Source organism: Caenorhabditis remanei, chromosome V (genome assembly GCF_010183535.1).
Source record: "Caenorhabditis remanei strain PX506 chromosome V, whole genome shotgun sequence".
NCBI lineage: Eukaryota > Metazoa > Nematoda > Chromadorea > Rhabditida > Rhabditidae > Caenorhabditis > Caenorhabditis remanei.
This window is the reverse complement of record NC_071332.1, coordinates 2,153,901-2,180,448: the sequence shown is the minus strand read 5'-3', so window position 1 is coordinate 2,180,448 and position 26,548 is coordinate 2,153,901. Positions and strand designations below refer to the sequence as shown.

Genomic DNA, 26,548 nt, shown 5'->3' with positions numbered 1-26,548 from the left:
TTTCTACTAAAAATGCACAAACGGTATCTTCTTTTGGGTGGGATTTCAATCTTATTCTGGAAAAGAACTTACATTTCAAACGGTGTCATTGTGCTTATTACTTCTTCAATTGCAAGTCTTGGTAGACGAAAAAGGGGAAAAGGTTTCTCCATTTTGATAGAAGAATCAATATTATTAAGGGGCAATAGAATCGAAGGGAAATGGGAGATGAATGAGGATGGAGGCCGTGTGCAGATGAAGTGGTGGACCAGAGGGAGGGGGAAGGTTCTAGAATGTTTGTACACCCACCATGGCAGATGGAGCGTATTTGCTGACTCTCGCCTCATACATTATCCACAGTAGTGATCTACAGTGAAGATCATATTGTATAATAAGGAATGATGAAAGTGTTACACCATGTTCAATTTAAAGGTGTGGTGGGTTTGATTCCATCCTGGGGTAATCAATTTTGACAATTTATTGCTTTCAATCTTTTGTGCGAAAACGTCATCTTTATGGCCAACACAATGAGTAGTACTTCAATTTAGATAGAAAAATATGATAGAAAAAACATAACCAGGCGAACAATAAAAAACAAGAAAAATGGAAAAGTAACAGAGAAGAGGAGAGAAAAAGAGAAGAATAAATTCATTCATTCCGAAAAATCACCATAGTCAGTTCCATTTCCTCCTCTCTCCAATCGCAATAAATTGTTCCAGTCATCCCGTCGTTTCTCTTGATATCAATACCTCCGTATAATAAAGCAGTGTGGTTATTTGGACTGAAAAATAGTGAAAGTATATTATTTTCAGAAATTATTCCGAGCAACTCACAGAGTAACGATTCGTTCAAGATTTGGATTCATTATTTCATGAGGTAAATTCAGAATAGTGTCGAGTGATCATTGATGTTTATCCTCAGAAAACTCAGGTTCTGATGACATTGAGAAGACATCCAAAGGATTAGAAACTGGTTCAGTTCTTGGTTTGTTAATGGAGAACCTTGGATGAATAGTCTACATGTTTTCAGATGAAGAAGCTGATCAAATGTGACCCAGTTTCCAGGATCCAGAGTACAAGTGTCTAGAAAGTTGACTTGTGGAATCTTGAAAAGGTTACTAAGTCTGGAAATTATTCCTAAACAGTTTGTGACATTGATGTTGATCAGAAAGTACTCAACGTCTTGGTCCGTTTCAGCGTTTCCGTAGATTTCCCAACCATCAATCGATGGAGTTTGAGACTTCATGAAATCAACAATCGCTCTGTTTCTTGTTGGAAATATGTCAATTATGAATATAGCATAATGTTTTTTAAACGTGAAAATCTCTTTCATAGTTTTTACCATTTTCATCCAGCCATCTATCACGTTTATCGAATACATCCATAACGTGTAAATTTTTTCAAGTTCCATAAAATCTTTGAATTCTCTCATTCCGCTCATTCCGTCCTTTGTTTTATCGGATGTCACTGTAAATTCAAAGGTTGTTTCCGATCCTCTGATTGAAACTGATGGATCTTCATTTGTATGCATTTGCAACACGTATTGAGAATTGCGACTGGTTCTAAGGAAACACTTGATAAAATACTTGATTTTCAAGGAAGTCATCGAGAAATTGATGCTGAAAAAAACGGTTTTAAACATTATATTTTCCACTAACACCACACAAAATGCTATCTTCTTTTGGGTATGATTTTATTCTGAAACAAAAACCTTACATTTCAAAAGGAGTCATTGTGCTTATTACTTCTTCAATTGCAAGTCTTGGTAGACGGAAGAGGGGGAAAGGTTTTTCCATTTTGATAGTAAAATCAATATTATTAAGAATGCAATAGAATCGAAGGGCAATGGGGGATGAATGACGATGTAAGGTTCTAGAATGTTTGTACACCTACCATGGCAGATAGAGCGTATTTGCTGACGTGGACTGTAAACTGAACCATGGAAAGGGTGAGGAGAAGAGACAGTAACTCCAGGAAGAATATGCTAGATGTTTCGCAGAAGACACGTCGAAAGAAAACTCTTATCCCATGGCCTTGAAGTCGGAAGTGTAGTATTCCACAATCCCCTTGAAACATAGCAGTAGCAGCAGCAGAAGACCAGTCGTGTCATTTGAATAAATATGAAAATTATGGAATTGTACTTCACCAACCAAGCATATGACACCTTCTTGGATACTTGGCGGATAAACGATGACCTAAACGTACTGGTCGCCGATTCCTTTGGTAACGATAAACCATATTCAATGTCTTTCATTCTAGTACATTCGCAGTTTATATAGAAATCGAAACGGAAAAAAAGAGAGCGAGAGAGAGAAATTTAATCGATCCGAGAAACCAACATTTGCAGAAGCATTTTATCTCCTCTCCACTTGAAATTAATGGTTCCAGTCATCCCGTCGTTTCTCTTGATATCGATTTCCCCGCGTAATGGAATAGTTTTATTATTGGAACTGAAATAATGAAATGTCTATAGAACTTTTATGAGAAAAACTTACAGTCTGCCGATCCGTTCAACATTAGGATCCAGTATCTCGAACGGTAGATTTAAAATGGTTTCGAGAGATTGAGGGTCATTGATATTTACTACAAGAAATCTGAGATTCTGATGACATTGAGAAGTCATCCAGAGGATTAGAAACTGGTTCAGTTCATAGTTTGTAAGGGGAGAATCGTGGATGTACAAGTCAGAACCTTTGAATTGAAGTAACTGATTAAATGTTAGCCAGTTTGCAGGATCAAGAGAACAAAAGTCGGGATGGCTAGCCTGTGGTAGCTTGAAACTATCGCTGAGTTTCAAATTTAATACTAGGAATTCCGTAATATTCAGATTGTTCAAAAAGTACTCAACGTCTTCATCCGCTTCAGTTTTTCCATTGAACTCACAATATTCAATCGATGGAGTTTGAGACTTTATAAAATCAACAATCTCTTTGTTTTTTGTTGGAAATGTGTCAATATTGAATATGACAAAATGTTTTTTTAACTTGAAAATCTCCATCACAGTTGTCACCACTTCCATCCAACCATCTAACACGTTTTCCGAATATATCCATAATTTGTCGAATTTCTCGGTTCCCATAAAATTTTCAAATTCTCTTTCCCCGTGCTTTGCCTTATCCGTTGTAGTTATTAATTTGAAATGTATTTCAGACCCTCTGATTGTAACTATTGGCTCTTTACTTGTGTCCAATAACAAAAGGTATTTGGAATATCTGTTGTTTCTTAGGAAACACTTGATAAAACACTTGATTTTCAATGAAGTCATCGAGAAGTTGATGCTGAAAAAGAAAAATCAACAACATTTCAAAATAAATTAAATTTGTAACAAAAACTTACATTTCAAACGGTGTCATTGTACTTATTACTTCTTCAATTGCAAGTCTTGGTAGACGGAAAAGGGGAAACGGTTTCTCCATTTTTATAGAAGAATCAATATTATTAAGGGGGCAATATAATAGAAGGGCGATGGGGGATGAATGAGGATGGAAGGTTCTACAATGTTTGTTCACCTACAATGGCAGATAGATGGAGACCGAGTACAGATGAAGTGGTTACCCGGGGGAGGGGGAAGGTTCTAGAATGTTTGTACACTACCATTGCAGATAGAGCGTATTTGCTGACTCTCACCTCATACAGTGGACGGTGGATTGAACTATAGAAAGGAAGATGAGAAGAGACAGTAACTGTATTTATTACAAACAATGTTGAAGAAAAAGAACAAACGAACAAAGATTTAATGGCTATAAAATACAAAGAAAAATAAAAAGGTAACAGAGAACAGAAATAGAGAGAAGACTAAACTTCAATTAATTTGAGAAACCACCATCGTCAGTAGCATTTTATCAAGTCTCCGATCGAAATTAATGGTTCCAGTCATCCCGTCGTTTCTCTTGATATCGATACCTTCTTTTAATGAAATAGTGTCGTTATTCGGTCTGAAAAACAATAAGAATTGCTTGTTTTCAAAAGTTTTTCTAATCTACTTACAGTCTGCCAATTCGTTCAACATTTGGATTCATTATTTCAAACGGTAAATTAAAAATGATGTCAACTGATTGGGGGTCATTGATATTTATCAAAAGATACCCTAGATTCTGATGGCATTGAGATGTCATCCAGAGAATTAGAAACTGGTTAAGTTCTTGGTTTGTTAATGGAGAACCGTGGATGTAAAATTCAGAACCTTTCAAACGCAGCAATTTATCGAATGTTAACCAGTTTGCTGGATCAATGGTAAAACCTTCAAGAAAGTTATCCTGTGGAAACGTAAAACGATCACTGAGTTTCAGATTGAATCCTACGAATTCAGTAACATTCAGGTTATTCAGAAAGTACTCAACATCTTCGTCCGTTTCAGTTTTTCCATGAAACTCACAACTTTCAATCGATGGAGTTAGAGACTTGATAAAGTCAACAATCAATTTGTTTCTCGTTGGAAATTGGTCAATATGAAATATAACAATGTGTTCTTCAATCTGGAAAACCTCTTTCACTATTCTCACAAAATTCATCCATTCATCTATCAAATTTTCCGAGTAAATCCAGAATATGTCATACTTCTGGATTTCAAAATCATGTTTGTATTCTATCTGCCGATTCATTGTCTTAAAGGATGTTATTTTGATTTTAAAATAGATTTCCGATCCTCTTAATACGATTATTGGTTCTTTAGTTGTATTCACTTGCAAAACGTATTGGGAATTGCGACTGGTTCTCAGTAAACACTTGATAAAATACTTGATTTTCAAGGAAGTCATCGAGAAGTTGATGCTGAAAAACATGTAAAAACCAACTTCAAGGAACATCAAATAAAAAGTTCTAAGCTATCTCACATCACATCTCTCTAGGTACAACCAGTACGAAAATGTTGACAACTACAAAAATGAAGCTCTGTACTTGATCTACGTCATTCTGAAACAAAAACTTACATTTCAAAAGGAGTCATTGTGCTTATTACTTCTTCAATTGCAAGTCTTGGTAGACGGAAGAGGGGAAACGGTTTCTCCATTTTGATAGAAAAATCAATATTATTAAGGGGGCAATAGAATCGAAGGGCAATGGGGGATGAATGAGGATGGAGACCGTGTACAGATGAAGTGGTGGTTCAGGGGGAAGGGGAGGTTCTAGAATGTTTGTACACCTACAATGGCAGATAGAGCGTATTTTCTGACTGTCACCTCATACAGTGGACAGTAGACTGAACCATGGAAGCGAAGATGAGAAGAGACAGTAACTACAGGAAGAAGAAAATGACAGATGTTTTACAGAAGACTCTTCTAAATTAAAATTAAAATAGAATAGTGCATTTATTACAAACAATGTTGAAGAAAAAGAACAAACTAAGAAAAATGTAATGACAATTTGGAAAAAACAACATACTCAAAGGAACAATCGAGATACAAGAAAAATGAAAAAGTAACAGAGAAGGGAAGAGAGAGATGAATAAACTTCACTCAATTCGAGAAACCATCATTTTCAGTAACATTTTATCAAGTCTCCAACCAAAATTAATCGTTCCAGTCATCCCGTCGTTTCTCTTGATATCGATTTCCCCGCGTATTGAAACAGTTTCGTTATTCGGTCTGAAAAATGAAAAATGAACAAATTTATTTCAATGATTTCCTAAGAACGACTTACAATCTACCAATCCGTTCAACATCACGATTGATCCTCTCATGTGGTAGATCAAAAATGATGTCGAGAGATTGAGGGTCATTGATGTTTATCAAAAGATACGATAGATTCTGATGACATTTAGAAGTCATCCAGAGAATTAAAAAAGAATTCAGTTCTTCGTTTGTTAATGGAGAACCGTGGATCAAGAGTCGAGAGGCTTGCAGATGAAGAAGCTGATCAAATGCAACCCAGTTTCCAGGATCAAGACAACAAATCTCAAGATAATTATCCTGTGGGAACTTGAAATTATCACTGAGTTTCAGATTAAATCCTACAAACTTAGTGACATTCAGGTTGTTCAGAAAGTACTCAACATCTTCGTCTGTTTCCGCGACTCCATAGAAGTCACAACATTCAATCGATGGAGTTTGAGATTTTATAAAATCAACAATCGATTTGTTTTTTGTTGGAAACTTGTCGACATCAAAGATAACAATGTGTTCTATAAACTTGAATACCTCTATCACCGTTTTCACCAGATTTGTCCATTTGTCTATCACGTCTTCCGAGTAAATCCAGAATGTGTCAATTTTCTCATTAAACAGACACTCTTTGTATTTTCTCACTCCGTTTTTTGCCCTATCAGATGTTACTTTGAACTCAAAATACATTTTTTCCGATCCTCTAAATGACACTTTTGGCTCTTCATTTGTATGCATTTGCAACACGTACTTAGAATTGCGACTGGTTCTAAGAAAACACTTGATAAAATTCTTGATTTTCAATGATGTCATCGAGAAGTTGATGCTGAAAAAACGCTTTTAAACATTATATTTTCCACTGACACCACACAAAATGCTATCTTCTTTTGGGTATGATTTTATTCTTAAACAAAAACTTACATTTCAAACGGTGTCATTGTGCTTATTACTTCTTCAATCGCAAGTCTCGGTAGACGGAAAAGGGGAAAAGGTTTCGAATTTTCCATTTTGATGGGAAAAATCAATATTATTAAGGGGGACAATAGAATCAAAGGGCAATGGGGGATGAATGATGATGGAGACTGTGTACAGATGAGGTGGAGGGCCAGGAGGGAGAGGAAAGGTTCTAGAATGTTTGTACACCTACCATAGCAAATGGAGCGTATTTGCTGACTCTCACCTAACACAGTATTGACAATCTACAGTAATGGTCTAGATTGAGACTATTCAAATCGGGTGAGCTCTAGCTCTTCGTGGAGTGCATGTATGAAAAAGTTGTCAACTACAACAATAAAACTCTATTGTCGATGCACATTTATAAATATAATATGACTTTCTACTACAATATGTGACTCCACGACATCCTGTCAAACTTTGGATAGTTTATGACTATGCCTTGTACTGTAAGACCTGGCTCGGATCAGGGTTGCCGCCGAAAATAATTTGATCCGAAAAAATCGAAAAAAGATTTTTTCGGCGGCAACCCTGTCTTGGATCACTCAATGTCTATTCAGTGTCTATTCTACCTTCATTTCCTTTCCGAACATTCTACAAACCAACTTCATTGAAAAATACACGAAAAGACTCAAAACAACCACAATAACAGTAACTTTGAGAACCAAATCAATCATAAAACATTCCAGAAATCCCATTTGTCGAGAATATGGATCCAATGACGGCAATTTACCGAATCTGGCAGCAAACTCGGTATGTTTCAGAAATAGATCTTTTGGAGAGACCGGTTGATTCCTCAAGTGATCAGATAACCGTTGCGCAGCTATTTCGTATTTATTACTCTTGAAACTAGAAGAGTGACCAAGAACATCCCGACTCGAAGATTATTTCTTATTTAGTGTATACGAAACAAATAAAAATAGAATACAGTATTTATTACAATAAAAAACGAAAGCATAATCAGGGGAACAATCAAAAGAACAAAAAATGAAAAAGTAACAGAGAAAAGGAGAGAGAAAGGGAATAATCCATTTATTCGATCCATCATTTGCCGGAGCATCTTAAAAAACCATCATTTGCAGTAGCATCTTATCTCCTCTCCACTTGAAATGAATCGTTCCAGTCACCCCGTCGATTCTCTTGATATCGATGCCTCCTCGCAATGTAATAGTATCGTTTTGGGAACTGAAAAATAATAAAAATAAAGACTGTTTTTCATAAATTATTCCGATCGACTTACACTCTGCCGATTCGTTCAACATTGGGATTTATTATCTCGAACGGTAGATTGAAAATGGTGACGAGTGATTGAGGATCACTGATATTTATAATAAGAAATCTCAGATTCTGGTGACATTGAGAAGTCATCCAGAGGATTAGAAACTGGTTCAGTTCTTGGTTTGTAATGGGAGAACCGTGGATGCACAAATGAGAACCTCTGAATTGAATAAACTGATTGAATGTTAACCAGTTTGCAGGATCAAGAGAACAACTGTTGAGATGGTTAAACTGTGGGAAGTTGAAATGATCACTGAGTTTTACCGTCATTGATAAACCGTTCGTGATATTGATGTTGTTTAGGAAGTATTCAACGTCTTCATCTGTTTCAGTTTTTCCTTGAAACTCACAACATTCAATCGATGGAGTTTGAGACTTTATAAAATCAACAATCGCTTTGTTTCTCGTTGGAAACTTGTCAATATGAAAGATAACAATCTGTTTCTCGAACTTGAAAATCTCTATCACAGTTTTCACCAGATTCATCCATTCATCTATCAAATTTTCCGAGTAAATCCATAATGTGTCAAACTTTTCATTATACAGACACTCTTTGTATATTCTCATTCCGTTCTTTGTCTTATCAGACGTTATTTTCAACTCAAAATACATGTTTTCCGATCCTCTGAATGACACTTTTGGCTCTTTATTCATAATCAACTGCAGATCGAATTGGGAATTGCGACTTGTTCTAAGGAAACACTTGATAACATACTTGATTTTTAATGAAGTCTTCGACAAGTTGATTCTGAAGAATATATATTTTAGTTCAAAATGACTTTAAAAGCATGAGTTATTTATGTCAGTGGATGCTTTTGATCGTCGTATTTTCTATTAAAACCGCACAAAATGATATCTTTTTTAATGGGATTTCAATCTTATTCTGAAACAAAACTTACATTTCAAACGGGCTCATTGTACTTATTACTTCTTCAATTGCAAGTCTCGGTAGACGGAAAAGGGGAAAAGGTTTCTCCATTTTGATAGAAAAATCAATATTATTAAGGCGGCAATAGAATCGAAGGGCAATGGGGGATAAATGAGGATGGAGACTGTGTACAGATGATGTGGTGGACCAGAGGGAGGGGGAAGGTTCTAGAATGTTTGTACACCTACCATGACAGAAGGAGCCTATTTGCTGACTCTCACCTCACACACTATTTATAATCTATTTTAATGATCTTGAATGCCACTATTCGAATCGGGTGAGCTCTAGCTCTTTGGGAAGTGCGTTTATGAAAAAGTTGTCAACTACAAAAATAAAGCTCTATTATCGATGCACATTTCTAAAACTAATATGACTTTCTACTACAATATGTGACCCCACGACATCTTGTCAAACTTTGGATAGTTTATGAGTTGTACTGTAAGACCTAGTTGGGTCGGATCCCTCAGTGTCTATTCAACCTTCATTCTCTTTCCAGAGATTCTATAAACCAACTTCAATAAAAAAATACAACAGAAGACACAAAACAACCACAATAACAGTAACTATGAGAACCAAATCAATCATAAAATATTCCAAAAATCCCATTTGTCGAGAAGATGGATCCAACGACGGCAATTTTCCGAATCTGGCAGCAAACTCGGTATGTTTCAGAAATAGTTCTTTTGGAGAGACCTGTTGATTCCTCAAGTGATCAGATAATCGTTGAGCAGCCATTTTGTAACTGAAACAAAAAGAAATTGATGTGTAGATCAAATCTTCCTCATACCTCTCATCATAAAGAATCTTCCTCATTACTTTCTCCACCAGCTTACTATTTCCCAAGTCATATTTAGATATCTCAATCGATCCATTGTGTCTCACCAACATTTTTGTATTCCTCATTTGATCACCCATAATTGGACACTTAAATGATGTTATTGAGGGTGCAGTTGTAATAGAGGTACTTAGGTACTCACCATTATAGAAGGCTTGCCCATATAGCTTACTTCATTGACACTTCCAAGACCTCCATGAGTCATGAAGGCGGATAGACGGGCGTCGGCTGGAAAATATTCTTGTTGAGACTACTCGGGACCCCTACTCACCCAATAACTCCCTCTGCGGGACCCATTTTGAAAAGTGTATATTCTGAATCCCTTCTGCAAACTTGTCGGTATCACTATCCTCATATTTCCATATAAACGTTACATCAGGGAATTGTTTCATTGCTTGTGCCAAGGAGACTCTGAAGCAAATTAAATGAATCAGGGAACCCTCAAAAGAACGTACTTCGATTCAAACGGCATATCCTTTGATAGAATCACTGATCCAAAAGCAATCAGAAAATTCTTGTTTCGTAAATTCAAAATTTGATCCCATTCTTCTCCTAGCTTCCCTGCCTCCATTGACACCGAGATCCCTCCGATTTGAATATTTTTCGCTATCGTGGCACGTGGGAAGTCTACATAAGGATTGGAATTGGTGAACACAAAAGAGGCATCGGGGAGTCGCTCCAATGGATAAATTCTCTCTTCTGGGTTACGGTAGGAGGTATAGTATTCTGGAGTGAGTCTATAGTAGCTGTGGAGTGTTTGAATCGCAGAATTGAGAAGTCTCTCGTAAAGACTCATACGGTCAGATGATGGGGTAAGGAGATCTGAAAGTAAGTGACAATGTGGAAGAGAAAAAGTTAGACCACCCACCTGGAACATGACTTGGCATCACAGATTCCCCCAGCACCCTCATACTTGAAGCCTCGAATGCAACTGTGTGAGCCAAAGCGGACGCTTTGATTTCCAGATAATCCATTAAAGCTGGAATTGTGTCAATTTTTGATACCAAGATTCCAAGATTCACTTACGAATCGCGCAGGTAAAAATGGTCTCAAATAGAATCAAATCAAAGTTTTTCTTCTTCAATTCGCCGAGGAGAAGGAGATTTTCAGAGAGAACATTATGTTGTTCGTTAGCCACTGATTGGAAGAATCGAGAAGTTTCGGGAATCACATTCAACGAGAATTCTTGGTTCCAATATCGACTATTTCCAGCGATCAAGTCACCGATAGCTTTGAGTTTTGGGCTTGGCTAAAAATATGATTTTTTTGAAGACAATTTCTGACTACTGAAGGGCTCCGAGAGACCGTAGAGTTATGGGTCGTGACCTATATCATTGGAAAGCTGAGAAATTGCTGATTCCAAATATATATTCAATTTTTGCCCGCGAGTTCTGGTATTCGAGAAATACACGGTTAAAGTTTGGAGGAAAAAACATCACTACCTATTTGACACTGCGATTTTCGCGTATGCTGCGTCCAAAGCAGAGATGTTGGGAAGTGATAATTTTCTTATCCGGAAGTCGGAAGTCGGAAGTAAAATTTCTTATCCGGAAGTCGGAAGTCGGAAGTGAAAAAACACCCGGAAGTCGGAAGTCGGTATTAGATTTTTTCGCAAAGATTCAAAAACTCCTAGAAAAAGTTCATAAAATTCGCGAAAATTAGTGGAAAATTAGTTTTTGGCTGAAGAAAAGCCTATTTTCTGTCCTTTTAGACCATTTTTCCTTGTATTTCTGCAAAATATACTTTTCGGAAATTCCACAATTTTGGAATGACGGAAGTCGAAAGTAAACATCCGAAAACGGAAGTCGAAAGTCGGAAGTAAAATTTCTTATCCGGAAGTCGGAAGTCGGAAGTTGGAAGTGAAAAAACCCGGAAGTCGGAAGTCGGAAGTCGGAAGTCGGAATTCCCAACAACACTGGTCCAAAGTAGCCATTTTCTTTCCGCGTTTTCCTCTGCGCCTTTAAGGTGATCGCGGTGAAACCAGCGCACTTTTTGGAGGGAATTTAAAAAAAGTTTAATTTCGAAAACTTAACTTTCCCTCCTAAAAAAGCGCTGGTCTTGCCGCGATTAGCTTAAAGGCTCTCTCTCTTTTCCCAAACTTTGACCTCTTTTTTCTCGAATACCTGATCTCGAAGGCAAAAACTGAATATATATTTGGAATCAGCGTTTTCTCAGCTTTCTAATGGTATAGGTTATGTCTCATAACTCCACGGTCACTCCATGACCTTCCCTAGTGAGTGACTCACATCCAAATACACCACATCCTTTGCCAATTTGGTATACGAAAAATTGCGGAACTCGTCGACAATAGTCGGTGTGAACATGGTAACATTGTGTCCCGCTTCTGTCAGAATATCTGCTAACCGCCCGAAAAATGTGGAGTGACTGTGACCGAATAGTGGGCAGAAGACTAGAATGTTGTAGGGGGAGGTAGAGGAGATCAATAGTAGGAAAATGGTGGTATGTTTCATGTTTATCAACTGTGAGATGAAATGAAAAAGATAACTTTTATATAGTGAACCGTAACTACAGTCTAATAACTTAATTACACTTTTTCGCGTCGTCTGCAACAAATGGTAGACGGATGGCCAGTTGTTTTGTGATTTGGAACATCAAATAAGAGATCAGTAGACATGTAAACAGAATGATGGTTGCAACATCGATAAGGAAGTATTCGATGAATGACATGTGGCGGGAGTAGGGGTCCAGTGATGGGAGACGGCCGAATCTAGAAATTTTGTGTCATTTTGAGATGTAATTGACTTTAAAGGCGCATATCTCAAAATCTAAAGATGCTATAAAATAGTTTTCAACTACAAAAATGTAGCCCTAGAATTTCTCTATAACATATCAAAAAACCATAAATTTTGACGCACTCTCCGTTTTCCCACGCCTCCCTTCCTCGCCCCGCCTCTTTTCCAACGCTAAACATAGCGACGCGCGGAACCCGCAAGCTTTCGGTACACTGCCCCAATGACTTCCTCACGGCTCCATTCCAAATTTAGTTTTGCGCTGGGGCGATAACGTGATCAATGAGGCTTTGCCGAGGTGCGTTTATTGCTGGTTGAAAACTTTTCCCAATTACCCGCGATGACACCCTGAAACACGGGTGTTATACGCAATTTTTGAACGCCTCTGATGAGGCAGAATGATCAACTACAAAAAAAAATATCTAGGTTTAGTCTACACAACCAGAAGCACCACCGGTCTATAAAAGGTTTACTTACCGAGCAGCAAACTCCGCATGCCTCAACAACAGCTCCCTTGGCTTTACTGGTTGATTCTCCAGATGTTGCGCCAAATTTTCAGATGCAGAACGGTAATCCTCATCATATAAAACCTTCCTCAGGGAGTCCTCAATTTTCGTTTCATCATCCAATTCATACTTGGTGATCTCAATCGATCCATTGTGTCGCACCAACATTTTCGCGTTTCTCATCTGGTCGGCGAATAGGGGGCACTGAAAAAAATTGTCTGTTTTTTTTTGATAGGGGATTCATTTACTGATATTCTTTCTTACCACTACTGCAGGCTTCCCCAGGTAGCTCACTTCATTGATACTGCCTAGCCCAGCATGAGTAAAAAATGCGGATAATCGGGAATCGGCCAGCAAAGCAGTCTGGGGTACCCATTTCGAAAAATGAATATTCTGGATCCCCTCTGCAAAACTATCGGTGTCATTTGATTCATACTTCCAGATGAATGTCACTTCGGGGAATTTTGCCATAGTGGAAGCTAGAGCTTTCCTTCAATTGAAATTTGATTAACCGGCAATAGAGCGCATTTACTCACTTATTCTCCAACGGCATATCCTTGGACAACATAACAGAACCAAATGACACCAAAACAGTCTTCTCTCTCAAATTCAGAATCGCATCCCACTCCTCATTGACCTTCTGACTTCTAAGCTTCTCCACATCAACTGAAATCCCTCCGATTTGAACATTCTTCTCAATTGTTGGACGGGGATAGTCGATATATGGATTGGAATTTGTGAAAATGAAGGAACTGAGGGATTCTTTGGATGGAATGTCGATGAGGTTGTGAGGTGGTCGGAAGGATCGGTATTCAGGTTTCGAGAGGAAAAAGTTGAAGATGGGCGGGGCAATGGCGTTGATGACTCGCTGGATCATTGACATACGGTCGGTGAATTTTGACATGGGTACTGAAAAAATTCCGTTTGACGGTGCCAGTCAGGCGGGTTTACTCACGTGGTACTGCACTAGGCATTCTTGGTTCCCCAATAGAAACCAAAAGATTTGGGTCATAGGCGATGGAAGTGGAGGGGATGAATGTTTTGATCTCCAGATAGTCAAGAAGGGCTGAAAGTGATAACTAGAGAGTTATTGAAGGTATTCAAGAGACGAAGAGAGCGCAGAGAAAAAAATAGACTGAAAATCACATTTTTAGTTATTTTCAGCTAGAGAGACATCTGAGATCTGCTAAGATCGTCTAAGATTGCCTATAATTGGCTTGAATTCACATTTATTTTGTAGATCGAACCTAGTTCTCCATTTTTGTAGTTGACAATATTTTGATAGCTCCGCCCACTTTTGAGATATGCACCATTAATGAGAGCGACGAGGGTGGTTCTGCGCTCTTTCACCCCCCCCCCCTTTCTTTAAAGGCGCATATCTCAAAAGTGGGCGGAGCTATCAAAAAATTGTCAATTATAAAAATATAGTTCTAGACTTGATCTACACAGTGATATAACATTTAAGTATTTTTGGTTCTTAATTATATCACATTATCGTTTCCAAAATGTGCAAAATTTTTAAAGTTGACATCAAAATCTTGTTTTGTGACGTTTTTAGTTCCAAGAGTGCATTTTTCAAAAAATTTGTGCATTTTGTCGTCAAATATGGTGCATTTACAGTAAGTCACCATGAAATGTTTTGTTTTCTGAGGTATTTTGATTGTAGCCGAAGCGAAAACTAGTCCCCCACGTCAGTTTATACACACTTTATTTTGTGACCCTACCCATCATCCCAGCCCAACTCACGATAAGCTGTGTCCACAAAACTCTCGAAAACCATCACATCGAACTTCCTCTCCCTCAACTGATCCAACAACACTAAATTCTCCTCGAGCACTCTTGCCTGCTCCACGAACATCTTGTTAAACAATTCCAGCATTGGCAGCATTTCAGATAGAGATGAGTCATCTGTCCAGAATTTCGTGAAATCATGATCCTCGAATGTGTTTCCGTATTGTTCTAGCTGTTGGCTGGGCTCTAAGTGGATGACGTGTTTGGTAGATTTCACGTATTGGTGGGAGGAAAACTTGCGAACGATGGTGGGGGTGAAGAAGGTCTGAAAGACATAAAATATCAGATATTAAAGAGATAAAGCTCCCACATTAAGCAGGAATCGCTGCAATAGCATTCGATTGAAGATATGATTCAGATTTACTAAATATTTTTGTAACTTTTCTTCGGAAAGCAGGCACAAAAATTATAATAAATAAGGGGTCCAAAAACTGGAAGACCGAATATAAAATGGCTGCAACATCCGATAGCCAACATCCATAACTTATACCAAACAGGGATAAAAACCAAGTCATAGAACTTGGAATCAGGCAGACAACGCTAGGGATGACTAGCTGGACTGTAAGTGCTTTGATCAGTTGTTGATGTAGAGAACGCACTTTTTCGCTCATTTTATCTTTGTTTTTGTTTAACATTTGAATAATTAGACGTCGGAGTAGAATAAGAACCAGCAGAGAGATATTAGAGGTTATAAAAAATATTGCAAATACTATGTAGGATAATATAGATGTGGCAGTGCTGATTCCCTAGAATTGATACCTTGGAGTATATACTTCAAGTCTTTGAAGACGCGGTTTTCAAACGATCTATAAATTTGGTCATAGGTACTTTCTTTCTTCATTTCTGCAGTCAAAACCTGCCAAATATCTCTGCGAGCCGAGTTCCCCCCCCCCCCCCTCTCTAACTTAAAGCTTTTGGAATCCCAAATTGACGAATAGTGTACGCAGCGGTGTTCTCCTTTTTTACTATATGAGAAGTTTGAGAGCTCATAACTCGGCACGCAAAGAAATTTTGCCGGTCTTGACTACAGATATGGACTCCATGTAGTCAAAACTACCTATGATCAAATTTATGGAGTTTGAAAGCGGAGTCACTAACCTGATATACATTGGTATATACATTCACTTCTCTTATATCTCCTCCGTAAACTTCTAGAAATGATTCTCCGATATAACCAAACTTTTCCTCGTTTTCACCACCACCCATCAGTAATATTATCCCCTGTGCACTTTTTCTATTAGTACGCAAACCCTAACTAATCAAAAACCAACCACTGCCCAAATACCCGTAAAGAAAATTGTATGAAAAAGAAAGCAAGGTAACCACCACAAAGATACCGTACTATTGGGGGTATCAAGGTTGCTTAATAACTTCCAACGATAGAAAAAATGACAGTGAAGAATTGAATATGCTGCAGATATCAGTCCACATCTGATTGCAAGTAACATAGTATGAATTTCAGATTTTTGTACAAATGGGCCACCAACAATGAATACTGAATAGGAATACTGATAGCCATGAACAGATACGGGAACAAAGACATCAGATAGGGTACATATCAAGTTGAGTATTGAGAAATAACACAATAAGTATCTATAGTTTCCCAAGTTCAAATTTTTGTTCTGGATGGTGATCAGGATGAAATACAAGTTAATAAACAAGGAGATCGATCCGTTAACTTTTGGAATATAGTAGTGAGCGACGCTTATCATTTGTTATACACAGTGTTCGTGATGTGTAAGGGAGCAGTTATTATCAAAAAAAGTAGAGACAACCGGAAATTAGATACGCTTCCTATAACAAGCCGGTCTGTGAAAATAAGAAGACACGCGCATTCTGTATGGCCAGTACTGAATGTCAACCTATTTCCGATGATATGTCGCTCATAGTGGAAACATGGGGCACAAATTTACAGTTCGAGATAAAGAATCCTAATTTTGAATGAATTGGCAGACTTCTAATTGATCGGAATGATTTTTGAAGTTAATCCATATAACTATTATAGTACAGTTCTAATAATACAACTATTTTATTGAAAAGAGGTATCGATGAAAAGAGGGATGACTGGTACAATTCAATCAGAGACAGGATCAAATGGTACTGAACGCTGACAGGCTTTACTATAATAACATTTGAGTGAAAAGTTTATTCCGATTTACTCAATATTTTTGTGATTTTTTTCGGAAAGCATTATAGGTCTTAAAAATAAAAAAACTTCTGATATCTAGATTCATCGTCAAGAAGGTATGCCAAAATATGCAATCAAATGGTCGAAAACGATGAGACGTTTTAAAACATACTTGCAAACCGGGCCGGCGCGTAACTCGCGTCAAACTCAATGTTATGATCTGAAAAATATACCAAAGTGTAGATCTCGACGAGTGCTATGTCTGTGGCGTACTACGGGTTAGATGGCTATTCGTTAATGTGCCGCGGGCCGGGCTAGAAAGGTTTTTTTAAGCCATTTTCGCGTTTTTTGGCACTTTGTCCTGGCCCGCGGCTCATTAACAAATAGCCATCCGGCCCGTAGTAGGTCACGGATATAGAATTCGCTGAGATCCACACTTTTGTATATTTTTGAGCTCATAATATTGAGTTTGACGCGAGTTGCGCGCCGGCCCGTGTCGGCCCGTTTCGGCCCGGTTTGCAAGTATGTTTTAAAAGTTTCAAAATGGCACAGTCTTGAAATCAAAACTCTGATGTGGCATAACTTTGAAACTACCCGATTTCGAAACCAGTGTGTTTTGCAGTTTCAAAACGTCTTGATTTTTGAAAACTGTTGGTTTCAAAATATATGTGTCTGAAACATGTCTAACTTTATTCTAACATAATATACAACAAATATTGTGAAATCTGAAGACATGAGGATTCTGAATCTGTACTTAAATCTGGCCTACGACTAAAACTCACCGAGATACAAGCTCTTCAAAATAAAACCGTTATATCTCCATTCATTTCAACGCTAGTCAAATTTTGTAAACAGATTCAGAATTCTCACGTCTTCAGCTTTTCAGTCATGTAACTTTTCTTGTTGAAATTTATTTGGTACAAGGTGAATTTTACTTACAACATTATGCCCCGCATCCGTCAATGTATCCGCTATCTTTGCAAAATAAGTAGTATGACTATGCCCAAATAACGGGCAGAACACCAAGTAGTTATAGGAAAAGGTGATGGGGAAATAGAAGAATAAGATAAGGAGCCGTCTCATGTTTTTTTGATGGAATGATTGAGACCTACCTGTGACCCTTATAAAGAACTTATCGATAGTCATAAAATAATCAGAAATCGGTCACAACTGTGTGTGTATTTGTGTTAATGATACCGACAAGTGTAGCCTACACTTTTTCATTTTTCTGACTTTCAGATTGTTATTGTTTTCAGCCTATGTCTTTTACTTCTTTAATTATAGATTCAATTTTGAAGACCTGTTTTTCTAAGGAAGTTAGTTCCTGGTTCACTCCATAAAATTACATCCCGATTTTTTGAAATTCTATGAAGTTAGCTACCGCTAACGATACTTGGCTACACTCTACCATAAGAAACCAGTTTATTGAACGACCACTCAGTCTATCTTCTTCTTCTTCAGACTACAAACTACACATAGCAATTTTTTCAACAATAAAATCACTGAGATCAAAATAAATATGACGATTGCAGCGACATCGATTAGGAAATATTCCACTAATGACATTTTTCGAGAGTATGGATCCAGGGAGGGGAGACGGCCGAATCTGAATGTTTATCGATTGATTTGTATATAAAAATAGCGTTATTTTTATATTGGTTGGGTAGATCAAAAATCGGGCTACATTTTTGTAGTTGAAAGTTTTTCGATAGCTATCCACCCTACCGAGATACGCGCCGGCAAAGACCAAGGGAGAGACGCAGAGCACGCAGACGCTCTCGTTTCTCTGCGTCTCTCCCCCTCCCTCGCTTTCTCGCTGCCTATGCTTGAAGACGCATAACTCAAACGCGTGAATAGCTATCAAAAAACTGTCAACTACAAAAATGAAGATCTAGTAATGATCTACACAACTAATATAATTTCAAAAATTTACCTCGCCGCAAACTCCGCGTACTTCACCATCAACTCTTTCGGCTTAATCGGTTGGTTTTCCAGTTGTTCTGCTAGCTTTTCTGCGTGTTTAGAGTATGAAGAGTCGAATAGAATCTTTTGGAAGGCGTCAGAGATTTTCGAGGTGTCTGAGAGATCATATTTGGAGAATTCGATGGATCCATTGTGGCGGGACAGCATTTTGGCGTTTCTCATTTGGTCAGCGAAGAGGGGGCACTGAAAATGGTATTTTTCGAAAAACCAAAATATGAGTTTCAATAAATTAGGCTCCGCCCATTTTCAGACTGAAAAACAAATTTTGACTGAAAATCTGCTGAACCCATTTTCAGACAAGCTCCGCTCCATTTTTAACAAAAAGTCGAAAATGGATTTTTGACTCAAATACTACATTTTTCGACTATAAATGCTCAATTTTCATCGATTTTTCCAGAAAAAATGCACAAAAATAGTGGTTTTTCACTAGATTAGGGTTGAGCGGAATTCTGTCTTCCGTTCAACTCTGTATCGATGCCCACGATGACGCAGCGAATCGAATTCTATGAAATTTGAAATTGGCGCCAAGTCTAGTGGAGCGCGGTTGTCTTTCTGCAAACGGATACTGTAGAAATGCTTACAGTACCCCCATCACAGAAACAAGAGCTCACCAATATCGCTGGCTTCCCCAGGTAGCTCACTTCATTGATACTTCCCAACCCAGCATGAGTGAAAAACGCGGATAACCGGGAATCGGCTGGAAAATCAAGGGTGAGGAGGTTAAGTGACTGCGGCACGGTTCCTGGAGACACCGTGCCGCAAGATAAATTTCAAATTTACCCAGCAAAGCAGTCTGTGGTACCCATTTCACAAAATGGATATTCTGGATCCCTTTGGCAAAACTATCGGGGTCATTTGATTCATACTTCCAGATGAATGTCACTTCGGGGAACTTGGCCATAGTGGAAGCTAGGGCTTTTCTGAAATCCATTTTATCAGTGGAGCACATTTACTTTTTTCAAAAACTCACTTATTCTCCATCGGCATATCCTTTGAAAACATAACAGATCCAAATGAGACTAGCATAGTTTTCTGGCGCAAATTCAGGATTTCCGACCACGTTTCATCAAATTTTTGGCTTCTCAACTCCTCCAAATCCACCGATATCCCTCCGATTTCTACAGTTTTTGTTAGAGTTGCTCTAGGGAAATCCACAAAAGGATTAGAATTGATGAACACAAAAGAGGCCTCGGGCTCCAACGCTCTTATATCAATGACGTCATGCGGTGGCTTGAAGGATCGGTGTACCGGGTAGCCAATCATCAAATCGAATACAGGAACAGCGATTAGATTTAACGCGCGTTCCATTATATTTAGCTTCTCCCCGAATGGAGATAAGACATCTGACACCACACTAGGCATAGCTGGTTCTCCGATCGCCTGGGATAGTGCCACGTCATGGGTGACCGAGAGGGATGGGATAAAGGTGGTGATGTCTAGATAGTCCATAAGGGCTGAAATATCTTTATTTCAAAAAAACCGATTGAAAAGAGCACTTACGGTACGCCGAGAAAACGTAGGACTCGAAAATTATCACATCGAAATTCCGTTTCTTCAAATCATCCAAGACATCCAAATTCAATTTCATCACCTCCGCTTGCTCATTGTACATGTTTTGAAAAATCTCAATTACTGGTAGAATCTCTGTCGACGTGGAGTCTTCTGTCCAGAATCTGACAAAATCTCCGGATTCCATTTGCTCCCCATATGCTTTTAGCTTGTCGGATGGATCCATGTGTACGACATCTTTGGTTGATTTGGTGTAGCTGATGTTACGGTATTTTTCGGCAATGGTGGGGGTAAAGAATGTCTGGAAATCATAGTGATAATGAGGGGGGGGAGGAGATTCATTTTGTAGATCAACTCTAACTCTCCATTTTTGTAGTTGATAACTTTTCGATTGCTCATCACGCTTTCGAGATATGAACGTTTAAAGTTGCCCTACTAGAAGGGAGAGTGCAAAAGAGACGCAGAGAAATCAGACACTCTAGCTTCTTTGCGCACTCTCACATCATTGCCATCTTTAACAGCGCAGATCTCAAAACCATCGATAGCTATTAAAATTATGTTAACTACAAAAATGTAGTAAAAGTCATGAGCTATATTTTTGCAGTTTTCGAATTTCTGATATTTCTGCTAGATAATGAGATAATTTCCTTTAAAAAGTCTGTTTGAAAAAAGGAGACGAAGAGAAATTAGATACTCTAGCTTCTTTGCGCTCTCTCACACCTTCGTTTTCAGTGATCCATCTTTAACAGCGTATATCTCAAAACCATGAATAGCTATAAAAATATTGTAAACAACAAAAATGTAGTAAAAGTCATAAGCTATATTTTTGTAGTTGAAAGTTTTTTGATAGCTCTGCTAGATAATGAGATATTTGATTTCAAAGACCAGCAAGTCGGTTTGGAAGAGAGAGACGCAGAGAAATCAGACACTCTAGCTTCTCTGCGGCATTTTTAATCCACTCACCACATTATGCCCTGCATCAGTCAATGCATCCGCAATAGTTCCAAAAAATTTGCTATGACTATGCCCGAATAACGGACAGTAAACCAGAAAATTATGCCCGTTAGTTATAGAAAACAGACTGAATAACAAAAATATCAAAAAACGCATTGATAATTACGTAAAATTCGATTGGTTTTGGTTGGCCAGTCCACACCGTCTTTTATTGATAAGATTGACTACGAAGTACACATTGGAGACACAATAAAAATGCGTTTAAAGGGTAAGAGAACGAGCGTTTGGGAGTAGTAGTTTGTGATGATTAGATAATCGCGGAAAAATTGAGAAATTTGTCATGACGTTTGGAAAAGTTGTTCGGAAGATCGAAAGTTGAATTCGAAAGTTTTTTGAAAAGTAAATTCTGGAAGTCTCGGGAGCCTGAAGAAGATGCGTTGGAGCATATCAAATTTTTGAGTATAGACCGTCCGAATCAAATTTTCATAAAATTCGATAAAAGTTACAACGACAACTTACAGTGACAACTTACACTGACAACTTGCAGTGACAATTTACAATATGAAATTTTCAGGATTTTTCTTATTAGAGCGCCTTTGCAAATCACAAAAAGGAAATTTTCTTAGAAATGGGAGAGGAATTGATTGCGTGAGCAGGATTTGGGAAGAATAATGGCATATGCGCTCTTCTAGATTCGGCGGTGGCCGTTTTGAATTTCACTGCGTCATCATGATGCTTCGATACGGAGCCTAATTTCCAGCATACCTTATAACTATTAGTCGGAAATCCGTGGTTCAACAGGTCCAATCTATAATAGGCGCCCTAAGGAAGTTCCCCTGAAGAAGCACTTCAATTCAGAAAACAAGAAAAAAGTATAATTACAGGTTTATTTATTTATTCCAAAATATTTTGAACTCCCTATGAAATTTAAGTTCCGTTTTTTTTCAAATCAGGCATTCGACTGTGAATGGTTTCTCGATGGTACCTGAGATACCCTGACAAACGAAACCTTCGATGCCAATGGGTGGAACAATTGTTTCTTGAGAAATGACAATCTCTCATTAAATATAATCATGATAAACCCATCCATTGAGTGCAAGGATTGCCAAACGAAAGTTCCACAGAAGAAGGTCCAAAGGCGATTTTCGTAAAACGAGAAAAAATAAAAAGTGAATGAGATATCGATGAGATACAGCGAGTCTTGCAGCACCGTCTGGATGAATAGATACACATTTTTCTTGATTTTTTTCCGCGATTCACGGTCCTCTTGTTTTTGGTTCTGGAAGGATCCATATGAGTTTTTTGAAGAGCACATATAGTTTTTACCTTATAAAACTTGAAAATCTTTAGGAACGTTGCAATATTGAATACCGATACAATTGCAAAGTTGACTGCCATAAAGAGAAGAATTCCCGAGTTGCTTTGGCACTGCGGGGAGAAGTCGGGCGCCCAGGAGAGGAATTCGGTGTAGTAGAGGACGTAGCAGTCGATGGCTGGAATCAAGACTTTCAAAACTTGAAACTTCGTTTTTCGAAATCAGCGCGTTTTTAGCTTTCAGAAAAGTATAATCATGCCTACATTCCCTTTCAATCGGGTCTCACCACGAAAACTACAGTACCCCAGTTTAATAGCGCATACCATAGTTTCGCGGCGGGACCCAACTTGAAGCAAATATCAGCATGATTATACTTTTCTGAAGCGTCTCGGTGAGCTGATTTCAACTTGCATATTTTCAGGCGGTTTAGACATCGCTCGGGCAAGTTGTCTGCATATTGACGTGATGGGGTTTGCACAGTAAGCATTCTACGTAGTCCACCGTATACCCTACTGGGCTATGGAAACCGCGCTCTACTGTAACCAAACATTCGCTGGCAGAAGTCTGTGCATTCTGACGTGATGGTGTTTGCACAGAAATCAATCTAGCGTAATCCCCAACTGCCTTACTGAGTTGTGCCAACCGCGCTCCAATGGCGACAGTACAATCACGTAACTCTGTGCATTCTGACGTGATGGTGTTTGAACCGTCTTGGACATGCATATCGCGCAATTGCGCTCCTCTGTACTCGAGCAATGTTGCAAATTTGCAAAAGTGGGCGGTGCCAAAGCACCAGACATTATTATCTTGTCTTTGTATATAATTTGTCTATGCGTCATATAAGAATTCACTGCGCCGCGACTCCTCAACCCCTCAATTACGACGACGAATTACCTGTATACCCAATCGTCTCCCTAGTGACGGCACCAATCCGATACGCGTACATCACAAACAAGATCACAATTGTCGGCTTCATCCCGCACAATTTCGCATACCACAAGGGGAAAAACAAGGAAATGAAGCGATTTAGGGCGATGACTACTGTCAAGTACTCATTAGCCATGTATAATGAGTTGGACATGCATATCGCCCATGTCTCTAGGGTTTTGCTGACGATGGAATGACCGCTGGAATATGAAAAAGGAATGACGTCAACTGGTTTTGCACTTTTTCTCAGCAACCAATTTTCAAAGAAGCATAACTCAAAATCTATCAGCGCTATCAAAAAGTTGTCAACTACAAAAATGTAGACCAAATCTAACACTTCATTTTTGTAGTTGACAACTTTTTGATAGCTATTCACGCTTTTGAGATATGAGTTTTAAAAAACAGCAAATGAAGGGAGAGAGCGCAGAAAAGCAGACACTCTCGCTTCTCTGCATCTCTGCCGAAGTTAGGAGGAGAGAGAGAGACGCAGAGAAACAAGAGCGTCTGCGTTCTCTGCGTCTCTCGTCCTCACCCTCTGGTCTTTGAAGGCGCATATCTCAAAAGTGGGCGGAGCTTTCAAAAAGTTGTAAACTACAAAAATAGAACATTAACATTTTCTTTTTTAAATAAAGAGATACACACTTTTTAACATGAAACGCAAGATGAAAGAGCAAATGGCGAGAGCGCAGACAGGCAGACACTCTCGCTTCTCTACGTCTCTCACTCCTTCCGTTTTAGCTACCTATCTTTAAAGGCGCATATCTTGAAAGCGTGAATATCTATCAAAAAGTGGTCAACTACAAAAATAATCTTCATAAAATTTCACACATTTTTTTAGTTGACAACTTTTTGATAGCTATTCACCCTTTTGAGATACATTGCTTTAAAAGTTACACTGGTCGGAGAGAGACCCAGACAGGCAGACACTCTCGCTTCTCTGTGTCTCTCATTCTCGCTCGTTTCAGCTTCTCTGTGTCTCTCATTCTCGCTCGTTTCAGCTTCTCTGTGTCTCTCATTCTCGCTCGTTTCAGCTTCTCTGTGTCTCTCATTCTCGCTCGTTTCAGCTACCCACCTTTAAAGGCGCATATCTCAAAAGCTAGAAGACCAATCAAAAAGTTGTCAACTACAAAAATGAAGAGCTAGGTTTGATCTACACAGTCAATATAAATTTGACTCACCTCAATGTCATCGGCACAAAAAGCGCCAGATGATTAGTGATCAAAACATATGTGTTAACGATTGCCCTGACCATACAGATCACATTGAATGCAGTTCTCTCTTTGCGTTCTTTGAGGAAAATGTAGATGATGAGAGAGTTGCAAATCACACCAAATATCCCGTTCTGTAACTTTTGATCTACATTTTGATCTACGTACACGAAGTGTTCAACTTTATGTAAATAAAATCAAATTTTCTCAACACTTCTGACTTGTCAGACGTCAAGCAGGTGCGTTTATGAATGTTTACTTATTATTTCCTGAATCATTCGTAAATAACTTACAATTATCATGAGAATTGAGGCAAAGAACGATGTGGGGTCCTCGTAGTTAAGGACAATCGGGTCGAGAGCCCCACCATCGGACACGGAAGAGTTGGAAGACATGGACGACTGAAAAAAAATAGAATTTGGATTCTGAAGTTTTGAAATTGAGCCACTGAGCTAGACATCATCATTGAGCTGAGCTAAGCAACGGAACAAGATTTTCTTCAAATTTGAAAAAAAAATCTTGAAAAAATCTAATTTTTCTAATTGTCAGCTTCACAGATTACTCGGAATGACACAGACTAACAAATTACAGGGTTTTGACAAAAAAAATTGTGAAGAAAATAAGAAAATAACAAAAAATAAGCAGAATCCACCTGTGTAGACATTTTTTGCCGCCTGGAAGTGAGAAAAGGGGCGGGACTAACCTTTTGGAGGGGTATTGGTGGCATTTCGGACGTTGGGTGGGATCTGAAATTGTTTTCGGTTTAGTACAGTACAGGACAGTTTAGAACTGGAACCGTTTAGAACCGGCAATGAGGTACGGTAGGTTATAATTCGTACTAGTTTTGAATCGTTCCGGTTTAGAACCGTGACGTTGCAAGATGAGCGGTTCTAAGTCGGTGGCACCGTTTCAAAACCGCTCATCTCAAAACCGTTTGTTTAAAAACCGACGAGAACGGACCCAAATTAGAGCCGTTATTACTAAAACTGGTTACAAGTGGTCAGTTACAGTTCTAAAGTGTCCTGATTCAATTTGGTCGGTTTAGAACCGTGACGTTGCAAGATGAGCGGTTTTAGATCGGTTTACCAAAAAGTGACCCCGTCTCAAAACCGATAAATAAGACAAGTTTTAAAACGACTGGTTACAACTAATCAGTTCAAAACCGTAACTGTTCTAAATTGTCCTGACTGGCTCAAAACCGTCCAGCTCAAAAATTTAGACGGTTTAGAACCAAAACGTAGAGAGGTTTCGAGATGGACGGTTTCCATTTGGATGGGTTCTCCGTTTCAGAACCGCTCCTTACCTTTAACCAGATCAAAAAATGGGCGGTCCCATCCATTTTTCATCTTTTGTAGCCATTATCTTCTTGATCTCGTAGTTTCCGGGTTTCGTGTGTGTCTTGATTCTCATTTTCACACCCAGAATTGAATTTATGTGCATTTTTTGAGTAGCCTTGCACAGTCCAGTGAGCCGTGGGAGGTGGTGGTCAAGGAAAACAACAAAATGATGATAAGATTCCGTGAGATTTTTCAAAAACTAGAAAATCTGAAATTTTGAACTCAAAACACAAATTTTCCATCTGGAAATGACTGATTTTTTGATTTTTGATGATATCGATGATAGCGAGGATAGCGATGATAGCGATGATAGCGATGATATCGGTGATAGCGATGATATTGATGATAGCGATGATAGCGATGATAGCGAGGATAACGGATGTCCATCGGTCTGTCTGTCTGTCTGTCTGTCCATCCAGATGTCCATTTCAATCTTAGAACACCCAAATTCAGTTTCCCATGAACTTTAGCCTACTTTTGTAAATGTCCTTTAATTTTGTGTGAATTTAAAAATTTCCTGGAAAAATACACATGACTGGGAAGCTTAAGACGTGCAGATTCTGAATCTGA

At 38.5% G+C, this 26,548-nt stretch overlaps 3 protein-coding genes across 3 annotated transcripts; all 3 read right to left on the bottom strand.

Moving 5' to 3' along the window:
* Positions 1-861: 861 nt before the first annotated feature.
* GCK72_016814 (uncharacterized protein) lies at positions 862-3,394 on the bottom strand (the record flags this gene model as incomplete). Its single annotated transcript, XM_053731709.1, has 4 exons — positions 862-1,597; positions 2,318-2,428; positions 2,474-3,256; positions 3,315-3,394. The coding sequence occupies 4 exons, from the start codon at positions 3,392-3,394 to the stop codon at positions 862-864; spliced, it is 1,710 nt and encodes a 569-aa protein (XP_053580622.1).
* A 386-nt stretch (positions 3,395-3,780) lies between these two features.
* Positions 3,781-4,986, bottom strand: GCK72_016813 (uncharacterized protein; the record flags this gene model as incomplete). Its single annotated transcript, XM_053731708.1, has 3 exons — positions 3,781-3,913; positions 3,966-4,748; positions 4,907-4,986. 3 exons carry the CDS (start codon positions 4,984-4,986, stop codon positions 3,781-3,783), a joined length of 996 nt encoding a protein of 331 aa, XP_053580621.1.
* Positions 4,987-5,427: 441 nt separating this feature from the next.
* Positions 5,428-25,368, bottom strand: GCK72_016812 (uncharacterized protein; the record flags this gene model as incomplete). The annotated part of the gene is made up of 32 exons (XM_053731707.1): positions 5,428-5,560; positions 5,616-6,401; positions 7,136-7,371; positions 7,600-7,714; positions 7,770-8,555; positions 9,265-9,477; positions 9,523-9,659; positions 9,713-9,798; positions 9,842-9,981; positions 10,026-10,392; positions 10,439-10,549; positions 10,597-10,819; positions 11,817-11,980; positions 12,120-12,298; positions 12,798-13,030; positions 13,091-13,316; positions 13,363-13,735; positions 13,782-13,892; positions 14,573-14,882; positions 18,249-18,351; positions 18,679-18,911; positions 19,340-19,425; positions 19,509-19,648; positions 19,699-20,182; positions 20,229-20,538; positions 21,201-21,318; positions 22,385-22,470; positions 22,518-22,684; positions 23,401-23,633; positions 24,612-24,775; positions 24,935-25,042; positions 25,345-25,368. 32 exons carry the CDS (start codon positions 25,366-25,368, stop codon positions 5,428-5,430), a joined length of 7,185 nt encoding a protein of 2,394 aa, XP_053580620.1.
* Between the last annotated feature and the right edge of the window lie 1,180 nt (positions 25,369-26,548).